Source organism: Morone saxatilis, unplaced genomic scaffold (genome assembly GCF_004916995.1).
Source record: "Morone saxatilis isolate NCDOM2014 unplaced genomic scaffold, NCSU_SB_2.0 Contig19, whole genome shotgun sequence".
Classification (NCBI taxonomy): Eukaryota; Metazoa; Chordata; class Actinopteri; family Moronidae; genus Morone; species Morone saxatilis.
Window position 1 is genome coordinate 15,986,847 of NW_023339751.1, and position 19,166 is coordinate 16,006,012.

Sequence of the window (19,166 nt, forward strand, 5' to 3'; positions counted from 1 at the left end):
TCTCTCTCTCTCTCGCTCTGTCAAAACCTGGGTAGTTACAGCTCTCTGCCGCCAGGGGGGGTCTCTGTCTGTCTGACTCGATACTGAAAAGCATATCCCACCTACTGTGCACAAAGGAGCGTCACTGAGGGAGACAGACAGGTCGCGTCATACTCTATTTCATAAGACAGCCTTAGAAAAAAATCATTATCCAGCAATGAGTCCAAACCTCAGCAAATGAGTCAGGAATACGAAAGAAAAACTCATCACTTCATGATAAGTAGACTTTGGCTAGTTGATTAAATGCACCCATGTGTGTGTTTATTTGCGTATGTGTGTATGGGTGAGTACAGCTATTGCAATGACTGGTAAGAAACACACTTTCTGATGCTCAGAACATTATGATGTCTTGCTCAAGGGCACTTCAGCGGCGGGCTTTCTGCTTGGGTGCAAGATTCATTCAACTAATTTGCTTCTCTCTCTCTTTCTTTCAATACTTAGTTAGTTAGTTGTGTTATTTATTTTGCCATGCACATTCAAAAGTGCACAGCCCACGTTGAGTTGGTCCAAGAAATGCTGTTGCAGTGTTGAAACATTTGTCAGATGTAATCATAACTTCTTGCATATGACATTACGTACAAAACAAAGAACTTTGTCTCATGTGTTTCTCAAATTTTATAAATCAAACCAGCCACAAAAAGGTTCCTTTCCTAAAAAACTAATTATTATTTTTACAACCACCCAACCAGGACAATTCAACACAAAAAACAAAACAACAAAAATACTTCTCGTCAGTGAAACTATTAAACCTACATGTTTCAGTTGCTAATGGCAATGCACCTGAACGTTAAAAGTACACAAAGTGGAACAGAGTTCTGCTTCATGTACAGCTCTATGGGTGTAGTAGTTTTTCACAGGTCTGAACCAAACATCAGCTGACAATTTTCCCAATACACATCTTGCAAAAAAACACCCATCACCTAATACTGAGCATGTCTGTAGCTGTCAGAGACGTTAAAACACTGAAACTAACTTTGTGCACCTAGTGGTTAACAAGTTGTATTATCAGTCACTGAACCACCAGTGTGTGGAAATGTTCACCGACTGTTTACTGCAGTCTACCAATGTAGAAGCTACAACAGAAAAGCAGCCTCAATTCTGTACATTTGTTCCAACTGTCACATTTGACTTGCTGGTGTTGCATGTGTAAGCATGAAAGCTGAGACAGGAAGGCAGGAAACATTTAGATGAAGGACGAATACTAGTTGTCTTAGTATTGCACAAGTATCCTATGTGTGTGTGTGTGTGTGTGTGTGTGTGTGCTATTAAGTATAGAGTATTTTTCTTGATTTTTTCCATTTAGGTTCCACAAAAGTTAAAAATGCCCACAACATTTGAATTAAAAAAAATGATAAAATCGATGCATTGCTCTGTTATTTTATTTTTGTCATTATATTTCTCTGTCATTACTATTCACGTTGATTGTATAGGCCAATGATGTGCTTAGCTCGTTTTTGTTGTGTGTTTACAAAAAAGAATAAAACTCAATGAACTTGGGAAAAAAAATGCCCACAACAAGTTCCCAGTGCCAAAGTTGATGACTTCAAATTGTTTGATTTGTCTGACCAATAGTCTGAGGCAGGGACACTAAACCTGCTTTGCAAAAAGGAAAGAAGGCCAGTTAATACACAAACATTACATATATTTATCAGATTAAATGAACGAACATTAGGATCATTGATGGGGCAGAATAAAACAACTTCAAAGTTGCACTTTTGCTGTGCTGCTATCAGGAGGGAACGCTGCACTGAAGCTAGCATGTTTTGACTCATGATGCTGTCTGATATTAACACTGAATATTTCTGATATTGCTCTGAAATCAAAATTAGTGTCAAAGCGTCTGTGCAGTGTACAGAGCACTGGGCTAAAATCCAACTCCCCAAGTAACAGCATTTACTAATTGGTAAAAACATCAATGTATTTGCACTGTGAATTAGAACAGCAGTTCTCAACCTTTTAGAGAAGCAACCCCCCAGAATAATCAGGTTGGTGTTTGTGACCCTCCAGCCCTCAAGTGTAACATATAAAAGCTATCGAGCCCACATAGGAAGAACTAATTAGTGGTTTTAGATTTATTGAAATAACGACATCTTGTCTGCTTCAGGCCTAAAGGCACAATAAGATAGATAAGTACAGTCTCATATTACTGAAGTATCTGGGCCTGTTAATATGTATACAAACAGAGCACATGGCCTACAGTATATTACATTTCTGAGTTATTGTCCTGTCTGATAAATGTCAATTAAAGGGATGACGTTGTTGCTTCCCAACCATTTGGTGATCCCCCAGAAACTGTCTTCCGACCCCCTTGGAGGTCCTGACACCGAGGTTGAGAACCACTGAATTAGAAAATAACAGATCACAAAAACTTCCAAAGCGTCATATTTCATATTATCATTATTTAAAAAAAGTATAAAAAGTATAATCTAACCAGACTCACCGTAAATCAAAGAAGACTTCCAGATGTATCAATATGAATACAAAAGTAGTAGAAGTAAATCAGAGGTAAATCTTTTCACTATGGACAAACATCCAGATTGAATGCTGTTAAAAAATATTTTGTCTTTTCTACCTGTTGTTATCAGGTATCAGGTAGTGCTAAAACTGACAAACCCATGTGATTCACTTTCTTGTTTCCTTTCTCTTCCACATGGAAAGACTCCTCTGTTGTGTACACAGCCCTGGAAACCACAGTTCCTTTTCTACCTACTAATACAGGGAACAGAAACTCTAATAATCACCTGACAGCAGGGATTCATGAGGAATGAGCAATCAGCCTCTGCTTTTGAAGTTCAAAACGGGCACAATACTCTTAATGTTGACACTTAGCACATATAGTATGTGAAACTGTACAATGTCACCTTTACTGATTTCAAAAATGCCCATAACTCAGAAGGTCTTTGTTTAAAAGCTTTATTGTCAACTAGGAATTAAGCTATTGTAAATAACGCTGAAAATGTAACTCTCCAAACCTTTACAGGTTCCTTACTGGGTCACATGCTGGCTGAGTCACAGGTCGGGATGATCAATAGCTGATTGTGGAAGCAGTGAAAGCCAAACACCACAGTCATCAGAACATGGAAAACCCCAAAGGAAACAATTGTCCAAATCACCAGGTGGTTTAATATGAGCAAGTTCCTCGCTGTCCAAATCCCTTACGGCATTACTAAACATGGGATGGTCAGATTCAACACATGCTGAGAAAAAAATAACCTCTGGATTGTTTCTGAGTGCAAAGGAATCTCCAAAGTTTAAAGTATCTAAAGTATCAATAAAGTTGAACTTACGTCATTAATCTAGGACCCACATACGATAAGTAAGTTACTAAGTATATTTACCGCAGTATACTTATACTTCAGTGTAAGGCAAATATATTCCACTCCATTTATTTGACAGCAATAGTTACTTTACAAAGATAATTCACACAGGAAACATATGATAAGCTTATGAAATATCATGCATTTTTAAAGAAGTAAAGAGTGACCAGAGGGTGGTATGGAGACTTTAAGTGGTGGCAAAAATATAAGCTGAGTTAATGGCAGTCAACAGTCACTTATATCTTATATCGCATTACATTATTGTGGCACATTAGTAAAAGATTGAATAAAAATATTATATCTAAAGATGGCATTGAAATTCAATAAATCGTTTTATTTTCAGATCTTCAAATTAAGACATTTACAAACATGTCTTTTATCCTTTTTTAACATAAGCGTATCACTCAGTCTAAAATGTGGTCATGAAAGATCATTTAATTGATTTCTGTTTTTTAACACATTACTTTTCTAATTAATCTAAATAAATGTGTTAAGTTTGACAGCATTTGACACTTAACTGGATCAGTCAGGCAGTTTTTAGGCCACCCCTCTAAATCTGCCCCTTGTATAATGTAGTTAAAGGTCAACAGTATAATGCTACTTAGATATTGGTATGACACTGACAGGGGCCATTTTTTTTGCATTGAGTACTTAGGTACATTCATGTGAAATTTTCAATGCATGATTTTTACTTAATATTAATAATTAATAAATTAATATTTTTACAGTCCGATATTACTACTTTTACTTAAGTAACAAGAAAGGAGTTTAAGTTTTAAGTAAAGGATTTGAATATTTCCTCTATTACTGCCATTTCTAAACCACATATTTACATACACGTATCACAACTTTCACAAGTTTCTAATGTCGGCCCGTGTTTAAGAGCAACAGTTAAAACAACTTTTTAAAACTTGAACATGTGTATATACTTAATGTATACTTAGAGTAGAAACATGCTTAAAGCATAAAAACATATAGATTCATTGCCTGTCTTGGCTGGCTAATAAAACACTTCAGATTACAGAGTCTTCTTCAGCTATGTTGATTTTGGTTTCAAGATGCTGAGAAACGCTAAAAGAGGAGTCTGAGTCACTGAGACTTTGACTGATTGTAACCTTCACAATGTAAAGAAGAAAAAAAGCTGACAAAAACCTGTTTCATGTTACACCACACGTGCTCTAATAAAAAAGTAGCTGTGACCTTGTGACTCACTTAGTGTAAATGCAACATATGTACCTGTGGTTCAATCCAGAATGGGACCTTTGTCACATGTCTTTCTCAAACCTTTCCCTAGTCTTTCCTGTCAACTGTGCAAATCAAAGCAAATAACCAAAAATATGTCTAAAACTCTTGATACATTTCTATAGTCTACCATATAAGTATATAATAAACATTAACAACAATTTAAACAAACAATTTAATAAACAGTATCTTATGTTGCCCTCTTCCTTTAGTTAAAAAAAGTACAGTGCAACTAAAATTGAAGGTTTATGATCATCACAAGCAAGTTGGCCATTTACATGGCTGTCTACTGGTACTTGACATTAATCCATAAGGCTCATAATACATACCTATATACGTCCTCTAGAGTCATACGTCTCTTGTGTTCTGACAGTGTGGCCAGTCCCTCACAGTGACTTCTGAACCCAGATAGTTCCATCAGAGCCCCAAAAGCCTCGGGGCCCCATCCTGGTATGAGGTGGCAGGACAGTGGGGAGAACCCTGGGTAGAACTGTGAAGGGGAACATCTCAATGTTCTTCTGGCTCTTCTTCTCAGTGGAAAGCACCTCAGAGGCAGATCGAAACCCACCCCCACTGAGAGTCACTTGACAAAACTTTCTGTAGGGGGTAAGGGCTGAGATTAACTTCAAATTGTTCAATTGTTGACATATCTATTTTTTGGGGGCTTTACCTGACAGACACCTCTAAAAGTGCAAGTTAACCTGGAGAGAGATAGCAATGTGGGATGGACAGGTGGAAAAAGCTGATTTACTGATCGAGCCTGACCTCTAGTGGCATTCATGTAGAAACACAGGCAAATGGAATCCAAACACTGACCTAGTCAAACACAGGGCTGGTCGACCACACTGTAATATTAAGTTAGCTGTCAGGATGACCTGATGGACATTTCTCATGTCTTTAGGGTGCATAGAAATAAAATGGCTTCATGCTAGCTAATCCTAAACTATGTTTCGATATATAATAGGCTATTAACATGCTCCACTCACTCTATTTTATTGTATTTTGAACCCCTCTGAAATAAAGTTGCTCTGTATGTGTTTTAAGATTGCATTTAGTAACTGAGTCAATTTAAATGTAATAGTTTTTATTAACTTTACTTGAGTATTTCCATTTTATCCTTTTTACTACTACTCACTACATTTATTTTAGAGCTATTAGTTACTTTTGAAATTGAGATTTTACATTAACAAACGTATGAGAAGCTATTATACTGTTAAATATTAAAGTAGTGGTTCTAAATCTTTTTAGCTTGTGACCACTAAAAAAAAAAACAGTGTCTAGTTGGGGTTAGGTTCTATTTGTCTGTGGGGTGGATAGGTGGCTCACCCGGTGGAGCTCACACTCCATGTACTGGGACTCGATGTTTGTTTCCGGCTTGTGTTCCTTTGCTACTTATGGTTCTCTCTCTCTTTCCTGTCAATCTTCAGCTGTCTCTATCCATTAAAATTATAAAAAGTCTGAATATATATAAAGTTTCAGATGTCTATGAGTTGTTGGCAGTTCCTTTCTAAACTTCTCAGATGGTTACATTTAAATATGAGTTTAAGGCACAAAGAGGCAAAATGATCAATATTTCACCAAAAAGAAGAAAGAATAGAAAAGAAAAACAGAATATTAATGTATTTCGCAGAACTTAGCCGCAGGGCCATTTTACTTTTTATACTTTAAAGGATCAGTGTGTAGAATTTAGTGGAATGAAGCGATGAAGTTGCAGATAACAACTACTTGAATACAGCTCAGCCTTCCAAGCATGTAGGAGAAACTACGGTGACCCCGAAACTCGAGAACAAACTAAAAAACTAAAAATAAAACTAAACTTCCCTGCCTAGAGCCAGTGTCTGTTCTGGGCTACTGTGGGAAGGCTCCATGGAAAACAACCCTTAGTGTCTGTAGATATAAACGTCTCATTCTAAGGTTACGAAAACTCAACAATTCTTATATTCAAGTGGTGATAAACTAATGAAAATATACCTATGAATATTATATTACATTTCTGCCAATCAACCCCCCTAAATGTTACACACAGGAAGTCAAAATAAACAATCTAAAAGCAGCCTATTACAAACAAAAGTCCTCTTTTCAAAACTATTAACAACAAAATATAGAATAAAAGAATATGAATACTTCTTCCTCCACTGAGTGGAATATTTCCCCATAGGTTGTTTGTTGTTGTTTATTGGTTTGTAGGAATTTTCTAGTCTCTAATAAAGGAAAATATTATTAATATACCTGTAGTTGCTATAGAGGTGCTACTTGCTTGAACACATCAATCCTTATAAAACTCTGGAGCACCAATTTTATGTCCTGTGGTTTACTGTAAAATAAAATGAGACAGAATGCGACACGTACAAGTGTCTATTGTGTTCTTGCTTGTGTTATTTCCCTCTTTCAACTTAATACCAGTAGCTGTCTCTCTGAATTTTCCATTACCGTCTGTCCTTCTCTGCCTCCCACTGTATTTCTCACCCTCATGTCATTTTCTCTCTCACTCCCGTCCCCTCTGCACTCTTTTCTCTCCACCCCCTTTTACAGAGAAACCAGAGCTGTCAAGACATGTTGAGCAAAGTCTAATTCTCACTCAGACCTATCCTGGGGTGGGGCTCTCTGGGTGTGTGCATATCAAACCTCGTGACTCACATCTGTGTGTTGTTTATCAGCTATGTTCCTCTCCTGTATGTGCCTGTATTTGTGTGTTTGTGATGACAACCCCATAAGATTACACTGAGAGAGGAACATCATCAACATGCAGGTTCCAACAGAATTTTCTGACCTGACTTCACTGACATTGTAAATAAAAAGCTCAAACTTGCATTTAGATTTGGATCCGTCTGGGTATAAAGTAAATTTCGGATGTTTATGTGATTTACTTTGATGTTTATATTCAGCGGCCCTTGACAAATGTGATCATCTTTATAGCCTGCTGCAAAGTGGAGACAGGATTGTGAAACATTTACACACACAATTCCCATCTTTCCGTTTTTTTTCCTTTTCTCCTTCTTCTAATATACTTTTCCTATAGCTTCCTGTTCCTCTTTCATCCTCTTTATCCCTCCAAACATAAACATGGTCACTGCGTTGTAAAAATTAGTCCAAAAATGTAACCGCTTCAAAAAAGAAACTCTTTATTGCATAAAAATACACCAATTCATACTAGAGCAGAAGAACAGCTGGGTGATTTCCAGAAGTGGATGAAGACATTCTCTATAGTACAGTTTACTCGTAAAGTGATTACAAATGACTGAAAAAGCAGGCGTTGAAAACACAGATTCATGCCCATAAGAGTATGTTTTACACCTCACCTCTGAGACAAGTTTCAACAAGTGTAAAACCGCCTGAATCTTTTCTCATTCTCAGTTAAAACTTCTAACAATTTGAAAGACCTGGCTACTAATCTAAGACCAATCACAATTCAACAGTCTTTCCTCTGAACTTGTTCATGTGATTGAACTAAATAACTTGTTTGGGCATGAATTTGGTCCTGGCATAAACAACCATGTGTTTGATGACTGGCATTAAGCGCGAGTCAGTAAAACCAGACTGACCAGATTAATACGCCGTTCAAGGATTTAATAGTAAAACACTAAAGAAGCTAAGGCACACGTTTTACACACAGTATGCCCGAAGATTGTCCACCTTGGTCACAGTGTCTTTTTAAAAAAACCACGTGTTTGGTCATCTGCCTGTGAGAAATTAAACGGAAATTGGTGTAATCTTCGCTCTACATATACCTACTTTGAGGCAACAAGACATGAGGCTCACATGAGTTTGGACTGTTTTAAAAATGTATAATTTTGCCATTTCAGGCACAGATTGTAAAATAACTGTTCTATAGGAGGGAATATTATTAAAAAGTAAAAAACTGAAGAAGTACTCAAGAGGAGGACTAGGTTTTCTACATTTACATGAGACAGATTAATCATCAAGCTCAACATAAATTCATGTAATGTGCTTCCATTTTAAAGGTGACGGAGAAGCAACAACTGCTGAAGCATGAACTACCACACCTCTGTCTACTCACAATAAGTGTATTATTAGTCATGTTCAGAACAAATACTAAGACAGCACAGCAAACTCCCACAGTTATATCCCTTTGGTAATAATTAAACAGCAGATGAAAATGATGACAAAAATGCATTAAAAAAGGTGCAAACAGGACTGTTACACTACACGTACATTTCCATATATAGATTACATTCAGCTTCTGAGTTCAATCCTCCTTCTTACCTTGTGCACAGCAACATACAGAAAACAAGACAGAGTAAAACTAATAATTGTAACACATGGGACAAAATTTAATGATGATTAATGATTGTTTTTGCATCCTGTGCAAAAGCTTTAGTATGAACTGCTCTTCTACCAAGGTTTTAAGAGATCTCAAATAAATCAGACTAAAGCTATGTTTTACACATAATTATATCCTTTAGGGTAAGTGCACTTGGGTGATCTTGCATTGAGAAATACAGGTAAAAAGTACCAATGGGGAAGATTTTTCAATCAGATGCAGAATGTGAAAAAACAACAACATTTTTATGATGCTGGCTTAATCTAAAATAGAAGTCTGTACATTAACAGAAGCAACATCCAATCACAGTCCACTTCCAGTAAGAATCATCCCTTGCTTGTAAGTTCACTCTTGGATGGTGAAGGAGGGTTTTTTTTTTTCTTCCGCTGCCGAGCCAAATTTAACTAAACTGAGCCATCGTGGATGTTTGGTGAAATGGTACAGTGTAAAAATGTTCAATGGCCAGCACAGATCCCGTTCAGAGTGAAAAGTGGAAATGGCTGTAATTGGGTGGGGGTGCAGGTTTTGTCTTTAAGCAGAGGTATAGATGTATTTGGTCTTGGCCAGGCCTGTCAGCTCATCCTCATAGCGGGGCAGGCAGCAGAAGAGGATGGCACAGCCGATGCTGAGGATAGTGGCGCCCCAGCCGAAGCCGTAGGCCCAGGTGTAGTAATAGTTGCCCTCGAAGATCAGCTTGTTGAATTCGACGGGGTAGATGATCAGAGCAATGATCTGAAGAATCACTGCAGGGGGAGGGGGAGAGAGAGAGAGAGAGAGAGAGAGAGAGAGAGAGAGAGGGGTTTATAAAACAATCAAACTCACTCATAAAAACCTAATTGCATTCTAATCTTGAAAAAAACTGAATTATAAAACTATTGGACAGGAGGAGGAAACATAAAAACTGTATAGTCAGTCAGTGGGACAAGTAGACCGCACTGACACTTACAGCACGGTGTGAAAAATACCTTCACATGCGTGTGTAAGAGTTACATCAACATATCAACATCTGTGACATCGAGGTGACTCAGTATTTGCAGACAGCTGAAACACAGCGCTGGCACTCATGGTTGCCTGTCGCTTTTTCCAGTTAGATATTCTCGAGAAAGGTGTGACAAGGATTTGTCTTTGTGATGCAGTTTTTTGTGAAAGTCACTGAAAATGTTTCCCTTTACACCCTCAAGCAAAGGCAGGGCACGTAGTGATTCAGGTGTGATACTTTATCCCAGCAGTCACTCCTCTATTAATCACAGAGAGAGATGGTTTGATTTAATTGTATGTAAATGTGTATTGTAACACACTGTATGTATGTATGTCACTAGTGATTAGACAGGAGTTAAAGGACCATATTGACTTACTTTAACCCATAATATTGCATTTTCCTGAATTCCAGCCATTGCTTTCAGTTCATGTAAGTAAGGTACCAAAAGAAACTAGTGGAAACTTAAAAAGATGCCCAACAGAGGTATACACTTCAGATATCACATAGCGTTCATGGGCAATTTTGAAAAAGTTTGAGGGGCGTCACTGAATAACAGACATTCATTTTACTATTAAAACCACACTTTTTTACTTCCTGGAAACAACAATGTATCTATAAATGTATTAATGTACCAGAAGAAAGAATACCAGAATATTTAATGTAACTGTCAAACTTTATTAAGTCATTACAAACTTTGCACTGTGCACCCAAATTTTTAAATTCTAGTGAAGATTCCAAACTTTTCAGACTCCTATTATATCTGGATGAAACACTGAATCTTGGTTCTTAATATGTAATTCAATGTAAACATCATGTAGCTTCAATGAGGAACTGGAACAAACCCATACAGAATATACTGTATGTGATACTGTCAGATAGTGGGGAATAAAGTCTCCTTAAAGATCCTTAAGAGTAAATAAAGGTGAAAAGTAAAAGGAGTAAGACGATGCTTTTCATCACCGTCTGTGTGGCACTTTTTGAAACTGCACTGCATTTAATCAAAGTAACAAACACAAAGTTATAATCAGATTATAACTGCCCAATGTTCTCAGACTCTCTGTGGGGTGAGTCACATGAACAGACAAAACCAGTTATTACCATGGTAACATCACATGAAAGCCCCAGCCTTCCCTCCTCCAGGAGCTTTCAGATGCCTTTACTTCTCTTTCTCTCTCTCACTCCTTCTCCTTTTTACATCAAACTAGCACGCACCATCTTTATTTAGGATCAAAGTTAGGCTTTCCCCTCTTTTATCACTCCCACTTAAAATCCATTCCCTCTAAAGAAAGCTTGACTTTTACATTTTCTGGCTTCCACTTGAACTCCTCTGCTCTCACACGAACTGTTAACCTTTGTGTCTCTGCCTGACCTTGACTTCTCACACTCCCACTCAGTTTGTTGAAATCCCCCACACACACATTCCTAAGACAGTAAACCCAGACTTTTTAAAGGATCTTTAAAAGACTTTTAGTCTTTATTTAATAAAAATATATCAAATATACAATTAAATCTGTATTTTTTCAGCTGGACCATGATCAGCAACAGAACTACCTTCCACATGGTCTAATAAAATCAGTACATTTAATGGTTAGGTTCAGCACATTACAAATAATATAATCCTAATATTCTCACTCGAAACTGAGACTGGCTATTGAAACTGTCTTTTCAAAAGAAGTTGAGAGAGTTGGCATCACAAGTTAGATTCATAGTCTTTACTTCTTTAATCAGATATTTACTGATTTAAATCCTAATTATGTCAATTTTACTTCTGACTTCTTATGTTTAGACAACATTTAACATTTGGGAACTTTGGCTTCTTCTGATCAATAATCAAAGGATTTTGTAGAAAAACATGTTTTTATAGATCACAATGTGCCTGTCTAGAAACTATCTGACCACTCAGAATAATCAACAGACCTTGCTGTGAAGGGATTATTTCTTCAGTAAAGAAGGAAACTGTCCAAAGCGACGGCTTAAGTCTTAAGACGCAGAGGGTATTCTTTCATCATAACCTTAGCTTTATGTCACTAGGGTTAAATGAGATTCGTTTTTTTTGTAATTTATGTAAACAGACCCTGTAATTGAGCCAGAACTTCCATAGAATTTCAGTTAAATTTCTAAACCCTTTAAATAATAAACATGCAAGCATAAACATGTTCTCTAACTAACACAGGCTAACTGTAACTGTTAAGACCTGAAGGGCCTTTATCAGTTTCAGTCAATCTGGTTTAAGTGTTGATCTTTGTTTAGTAAGGGCCAATTTCATTTTCTACGGAAGTACAACCGAAACAGAGCGATGTTGGATGACGCATTTCATTTAACTTTTAATTTTATTCTCAAAAGCGCAAACTGTAAATGTTATGCTCTGCTTTATTCTCTGTTACTGCGAACTCCACCTGACTCTGCTTCAAACATTTCTGATCGGTTTGCAGGTAGTAGTCATATTTGCCGAAATTTGTTTGTATGCGTGTTCATGCAGAGTGTGCTTGCATGTGTGTGTGAGCGTGTGTATCTTACCAACTACGATCAACAGTACTCCTATGACCGGCAGGAGAGCCAAGTTGAGCGTACAGCACAGAGAGACACAGGAGATGAGGAAGGCGATGATGAGGATGATGAGGCCGATGATCATCAGAGCAGCCACTGCCTGGGCCCAGCCTTGAGTCAAACACAAACAAACAAATTAGTCAGAAATAGTCACCGAATATAGAAATTGCATGGTTCTTTGTAGTTTTTAATAGTACACTTTCAGTTTCAGGTTATTTTCTGAACATTCTCTGACTATCCTGACTAGATTATTAAGATCTGAGGTGATAAAAATGTCAGTTTATAGCATTTTGTTCCTTCTCTTAAACTACCATTAACCTTTTTTACCCTCACTTCTGAAACCTGCACCATTGTGTAGAAGCACCAAATGTAAAGCAGTAACTGTTTATTACATTATATTTAATTTAAAATGTTATTATAATATTGGTCAAAACATAATTATCTCTATCTGATTAGTACACAAGTCGTTAGTACATTTAAGTATGAAGTTTTTTCAGCGTTGTTTCTGAAAATTAGGCAAATGTTGTGCAATGTGTCTTATTGTCATTGTCTACTGAGCTCTCTCTCACCACTCAACAACATGAACTCATGACACAAGGTTATTGCAGATATCGACAGAGAAGTTGTCTACACACACACGACACTCCCTTGACAACACTTTCGCTCTCTTTGTCGCTCTGCCTCTATAATTATAAAGGAACTTGCAGCACACATACAATCTAAAACAGGCAACTCCCAGCATGCATGGTTGTAGATGTTTGGGCCAAAAAAATACGCTTATGAAAGTACGTGAAGTGCACTGCATTGTTTGTATAAACCATTGTATGAGACTAAAAGTGTGTGAGTGAAGTTTCTGCTGTATGTACAGAAGCTTTTATTGTATGTAATAATCTCAGTTAGGAAGAAACATCTCATGCCTCTAAACATGCATTACAGAGTTTATTGTGTTGTGAACAGGTTTCAATTGCGCTCTAAGATTAAAACAAAAATAATCAAACAATCACTAATGCAGATAATCCTAACATTTTTCTATAGAAGTCCACTGTGTCAGTTTGTGAGTTTCAACACACAGTCACACCCAATTAACTGTTACTGGATCAGACAACACCCTAAATTTTTCATACCTGTGTGTGTGTGTGTGTTCAGGTATTGCCCTACCCACCTCAGCCCGAGGTATTTCTCTCATCATGCACACACTGACGCACACCAGACAAGTCCGACTAGTTACATTTTTTCCCATGCTGCTAAAATAGCATTCGAGCCAACAACACAATATTCCTCTTCTTTAACACTGTGGCAGGACCAGCACAATGAACTCAGGCTTATCCGATGATAAGATGATGCAGGCAATAAAACAAACTAAAACACAAAAACCCTCCATACTTTGAGAAACTGCAGCTTCTATCATTGTTTGTTTTGATGATCCCTCTTCCAGATTAGATTGTCCAACAATAGCATGTAGAGAATATCCGCCATCCTGGAAGACTCCCACAAAACACAATTACCAAATAATATTTATGGCTAGAAACAATCATCTCATGGCAGAAACCATCTTGCTACACTGTAACCTTACTGAAGAGTCTCTCAGTCAGAGTATTTCTGTTTAAAGCATGAGGATGTTTACCCAGAAGGAGCATTAAAATAATTAGCTTAGCATTCCAGCAATTTGTGGTTTTGTGGCACCGTGATAATTCATCATCTGCACTGAATTTAAAGTGTGTCCTCACCGTTGTTGATGAAACAACTGGGAAGGATTTTTGGGCTCGTAAACTAGAGACAGTGACGTGAGCAGTTGGATTAGTCCTATACACTTTACAGATGTTTTTCAAATTAAAACGTGCACATTGATAAGAAAAACAAAAGGAAGGATGGAGCTTTACTTGTTGCCGTGATATAAAATTCTCCAAATTCTCTCCTGCCATTGTTCTTTTTATTAAAGCATTAGCAACAGTGCACCCACACACCCGGATGTTTCCAAGCTTTGCCTTCCTCAGTTAGTGTGTGTTCCTTTGTGAGTGCTTCTCTTATACATACAGTACATGTTAAATTTGTGTGCTACAGCTCGGCATTGTCGTGTCCTCATGCCTGTGTTTGTTTCTGTTTTAAGCTGGGGAATGTCGTGTACCTAACAAACACAGTGAATATGTCTGGTTGTGTGAGTGTGTGTGTGTGGCCGTGGGTGAACGCTGCCTGTCCCAATCACCCTCACTTAATGCCATCCAGCTGTTCAACATCTGTTTTTCTCTTCTGATCAAAAATGAGAGAGATTAGGCTTTACTCCTACACTGTAGCTACATACACACAGGAACATGTCCTTAACCGTGTTGTTTTTAATAAAAAATACATCTATGACTTGTACAAGTTAATACACACTGGGGCAAAAACACGCTGTGACTCTCCCACATACAGTGCACAAAGCTTTGGCCATGACAAATGTGGTTGCTTTAAAGCTTGTGTTCAGACCGTTACAGTCAAGGATAATATTCATCAAAACCTCTTAGAAAAAGGCTTTCATGCAGGCAGCAGGGATCAACCTGACACCCTGCACTTTCCTTGAAAAGGTTTTAATGGGGCACCTGCCCAGCCAGCAGTTCTTGGTGCTGGGAACACAGTGCCAAAGTTATAATTCACCCTTTAGAAAGTGCTTTTTGATGGTGAAAAATGAAAACCTTTGAGTTTACAATCATGTGAATTTGTCAGGAGAGGTGCTAAAAGTGTGATGATGACAGTAAGACATGGGTAGGAGTGGGCGATATGGATAAAATCTCCTATGATGGGATACAATGGTTTTTAGAGATGAAACGACTAATCAATTAATCACTTTGAGTAAGCAGCACTGTTTGGTTTCAGGATCTCAAATTTTTTTTAATTGCCCTACATGATAGTAAACTGATTATCTTTGGGTTTTGGATAAAAGAGATAAACTAAGGAATCTGAAGACTGGGCATTTTTCATTATGTTCTGACATTTTCAAGACAAAACAATGAATTGAGAAAAATAACCGTCAGATAAATCAATAATAACAGTAATGATTAGTGGCAGCCCTTGTCATTCTATATTATCGATACATTGTGTTTTATGTGGTTAATCTTCAGGAAAATCCATTGAAAATGTGTCAATAAATAAAATACACGGACTGGTCTGTTTTGGCAAATGCAGCCATTTCAATCAAGGTATTTTATCGCATTTATGCAAAAACCATATAAAAATCAAACGCTGATAAACGCCATAAAGCTGTACCTTAATTTTAACTGGTACAGCCAAATTTCTATTGTCTCATGGTAAATATCGTCATATTACCCCACCCGTGTGCAATGATTCATATCACACCAGTAATTATCAGCTTTTTTGTCAATGCTGCCTTTTCATCTGAACAAGGAGCGTGCTCAACACCATGACAGGAACTGTCTGTTAGGTCAAAAGCCAATGTTCACTACGCTCCGCATCTGCATACATGAACTGTGTTGGCCTTGTTTGTTTCCTCAGTTTTCAGTTCACCAGTATCTCCATGACTATTTGGGCCAAGAATGCTCAGCGGAAACTCTGGGTAAAACTGTATCCTAGATGCAGCCAGTAGTCTTCTGGCAGCTGTGGTCTTGTTTTATTTCAAACTATTTCACTCCTGCTGAGACAAAAGAAGACTCGGCCAAAACAGTAGCAGCTCGCAGTTCAGACAAAGAGCAAAACTACTTGATCTAAAAGTTCAAATGAGACCGGAAAAATGCCTCAACATCACTTGTAACAGCGATTTGTACATTATGAGAACTACATAAAAACATTTGTGTTTCATCTTTCATAATTCTCTCTACTGCTGTCGTCACTGAGTTAAGATGGAGAGAGAAAAAGCTAAGTTTGGACTTCCCAAGCCAAACTTTCACATTGAAAAGATTGTCATTAAGTAAGCATTAAATAAGAGGCAGGGGGCACAAAAACAGAAAAAAGGTACAGCCTAGGTTTTTAGAATCTAGGTAAAACTGCTCATGTCACATTAAAGAGGTTACAGTAGCCACAAAGAGGATTTTATGTAACCAACAACAATTACTACTGTAATCTTATGTTATTGACATATAGTGGATGTTGCTCTTGGGCTGCAACTAATGATAATTTACTTGATTAAACCTTTGTTCTCCAAAATGTCAGAGAACAGTGAAAATTACATAAAAATTTTGTAAAACCCAAGATGACGACATTAAATCTCTTCTTTGTTTGACCGACAATCCAAAACCTTCAAAAGTTCAATTTTTATCCTTTGAGAACAAGAAAAGCAGCAAATTCTCACATTTTAAGAACCATTTTTGTTCGAAAAATGACTCAAACGCTACATTGCTTATTAAAATATTTCCAGAGTTTCTTTCAATCAGCTGACTGATTCATTAACTAATCCAAGCTGCCCTGCACTGCACCCTATCATGTCATTTGATACGTGTGCCAGAGCTGGTCAGAGGTTAAACAAAGACTCACTTTAATCAGCCTTGAGGTCAGGATTTGGGGTTAGCACTTAGGTTATGTAGTAATGACATAGTGCTGCAGTTTCCTGCAGCCACACTGTCAATAGCAACTGTGAAATATGAGGGAATATTTGACTCATTAGAGCTCTGATCAAGGACTCTTATTTATTCTATTAACCAGTAACATGGCTTCTTTACATATAAGTGAATATTTTCTAGAGAGGAGTGTGCAAATTGGTCAAAATCCCTGATTAGATGAGGTTTTTTATGATACCCATATCTCAAGGTACATATATTTTGCAAATGACACTATGGAGCCATTAACTTCATTAGGCAACTTCCATAGAGACTGATAAGAGCAACAATACTGTCTTTGTTGGCAGCTGTGGGTGTGGAATAACACAAATACAACCTGAGAGGGAGAGAGAGCGAGAACAAGCCTGTTCTGTTCGCAGTTACTGTTCTTTCAGTGTGTGTGTGTGTGTGTGTGTGTCTTCGGTTGGACCTCCGAAGGACAAACTCATTAACAGTTTGTCTATGAATTACCATTTTTGCATTAACAGGTCTTGACGGCCATTTTAAAATGTGCCTTTGCATCCATCCACTTTTTCTGGAGTGGAGGTCACAAAACAGACAAACTCTGCCTGAGGTGTTTACCAGCAAACTAATACAGGTTACACTCTGTGAGCAGTTTTATAAGAAGAATAAGATAAGAATCAAGTTATTTTAAAGGTTCAAGCCACATAACCCTGGTCGTTTAATGACTCCCTGTCCACAGAGCTCAGATGTTCTGTTAGAACTTGCAACAGTAGCACACATCTTCTGATTCTTGCCTGGAGAAAAAAAGGCTTTAAAAGAAAAATACCTCAACACTGAGAGACGTCCCACGTATGAAAGAAGCTCTACTGGCTTTGTCTGTTTGATAAGATTTTATCCAGCATATTATTGAATCTTTCTGATATGACACTGGCCTGCAGCTCTTAATAAATCTCTATATATTAAAAAATGGATTAAAGAGGGGGACTTTTAAATTGGAACAAAGTATGTTGACAGGTACAGGCAGGTGTCAAATTAAAGTAAAAAAACTGGACAATGATCTGGTCCCTTTTTTTTAAAACATACATGTTACATGTTTACTTGAATTTAATTGTCTTTTCCCATCTCATTCCACAGTGGGTCATATAGGAGGGGGTTCTCTCTCCCTTGTTGAATTTGTGGGCCCCCATTAAAACACTTTAGGTGATATTGGAGCACACAAATAAACTTAAGGCTTGACTTAACTTGGAGAAGAGGCTGCATGAAACCTCCCTACACTCTCTAATGTATTTGCTGGGACAGGAAATGCTAACCAAAGTTCAGTCCGCCGAGACTGACTGAGTGTTGTAGTCCTCCCCCCTCCCGTCAGCCTAGTTGTTGCCAAAGGTCGAGTCCTTCAAGTTACAATATGTGAATGTTTAATTTCACCCCCCCAGCGACACACACACACACACACACACACACAAACACTGACTCAGGCTCTATCAAAACCTATGCATTTACTTATTTTCTTTAATCTTATTGGTTAGTTGTCCTGTTCTGTTTCATGTGTAGTAGAAACGGACACTTACTGTACTCCATGAGCGACTTGGTATCCCAGTTGTTATTCCTGCCTCGGTACTGGTTCCACATACTGGCGTAGTGGGACTCGGCGCCTTCGTCCTCGACCCATCCCGAGTCGGCGGCGATGGCGATAATGTCAAAAATAATGGCGAAGAGCAGCAGCAGGGGCACGATCCACCTGCATCGGGGGTAGGCGATCCCACAGCGAAACATGACCGACGATCGGAGTGTGTGGAGCGGGTTAGAGAGAGAGAGAAACGAGGGACAAACAAGTGGGTACGCGCTGCGTCAGTCCGGTTATAAAGGGTGTTCTTCTTGTGCGTTTTTGTGCAAAGGCAGTGTGAAAAGGGTGTGGTGCGGTTAAAACCTCGCCCGAGCCTGTCACGCAACCGGTTTTGGGATCTGAAGGGCTGGGCTTGTCTGGCAGTAAAAGCTGAATCAGGCCCAGCCCCACTGACTGTGTCATATTACACCCAAAAAACTGCAACTGTCCAGGCGCCTGTTTCACCTGAGTCCGGACTCCCAGCTCTGACTCTTAATGGTAAAGTTGGTCATATTTAGGTTTTGGAATAACAACAGGTGACCATGGGCAGGACTGTGAGAGAGCAGAGTGTGAGAGGTAGAAAAGGAGAGAAATAAGAGATAATGAGATGATGCAGTGATCAAAGTGGCCACAAGATGGCAGCCCAAGGAAAACTATAGGCTACTTTCTC

General features: G+C 38.1%; 1 protein-coding gene across 1 annotated transcript; it reads right to left on the reverse strand.

Annotated features, from left to right (window-relative positions):
- Nucleotides 1-7,696: 7,696 nt before the first annotated feature.
- perp (p53 apoptosis effector related to pmp22) lies at nt 7,697-18,863 on the reverse strand. Its single transcript, XM_035663408.1, has 3 exons — nt 18,462-18,863; nt 12,377-12,517; nt 7,697-9,623 (listed from the first exon to the last, which is right to left on the reverse strand). Exons 1-3 carry the CDS (start codon nt 18,664-18,666, stop codon nt 9,412-9,414), a joined length of 558 nt encoding a protein of 185 aa, XP_035519301.1. The 5' UTR covers nt 18,667-18,863; the 3' UTR covers nt 7,697-9,411.
- Between the last annotated feature and the right edge of the window lie 303 nt (nt 18,864-19,166).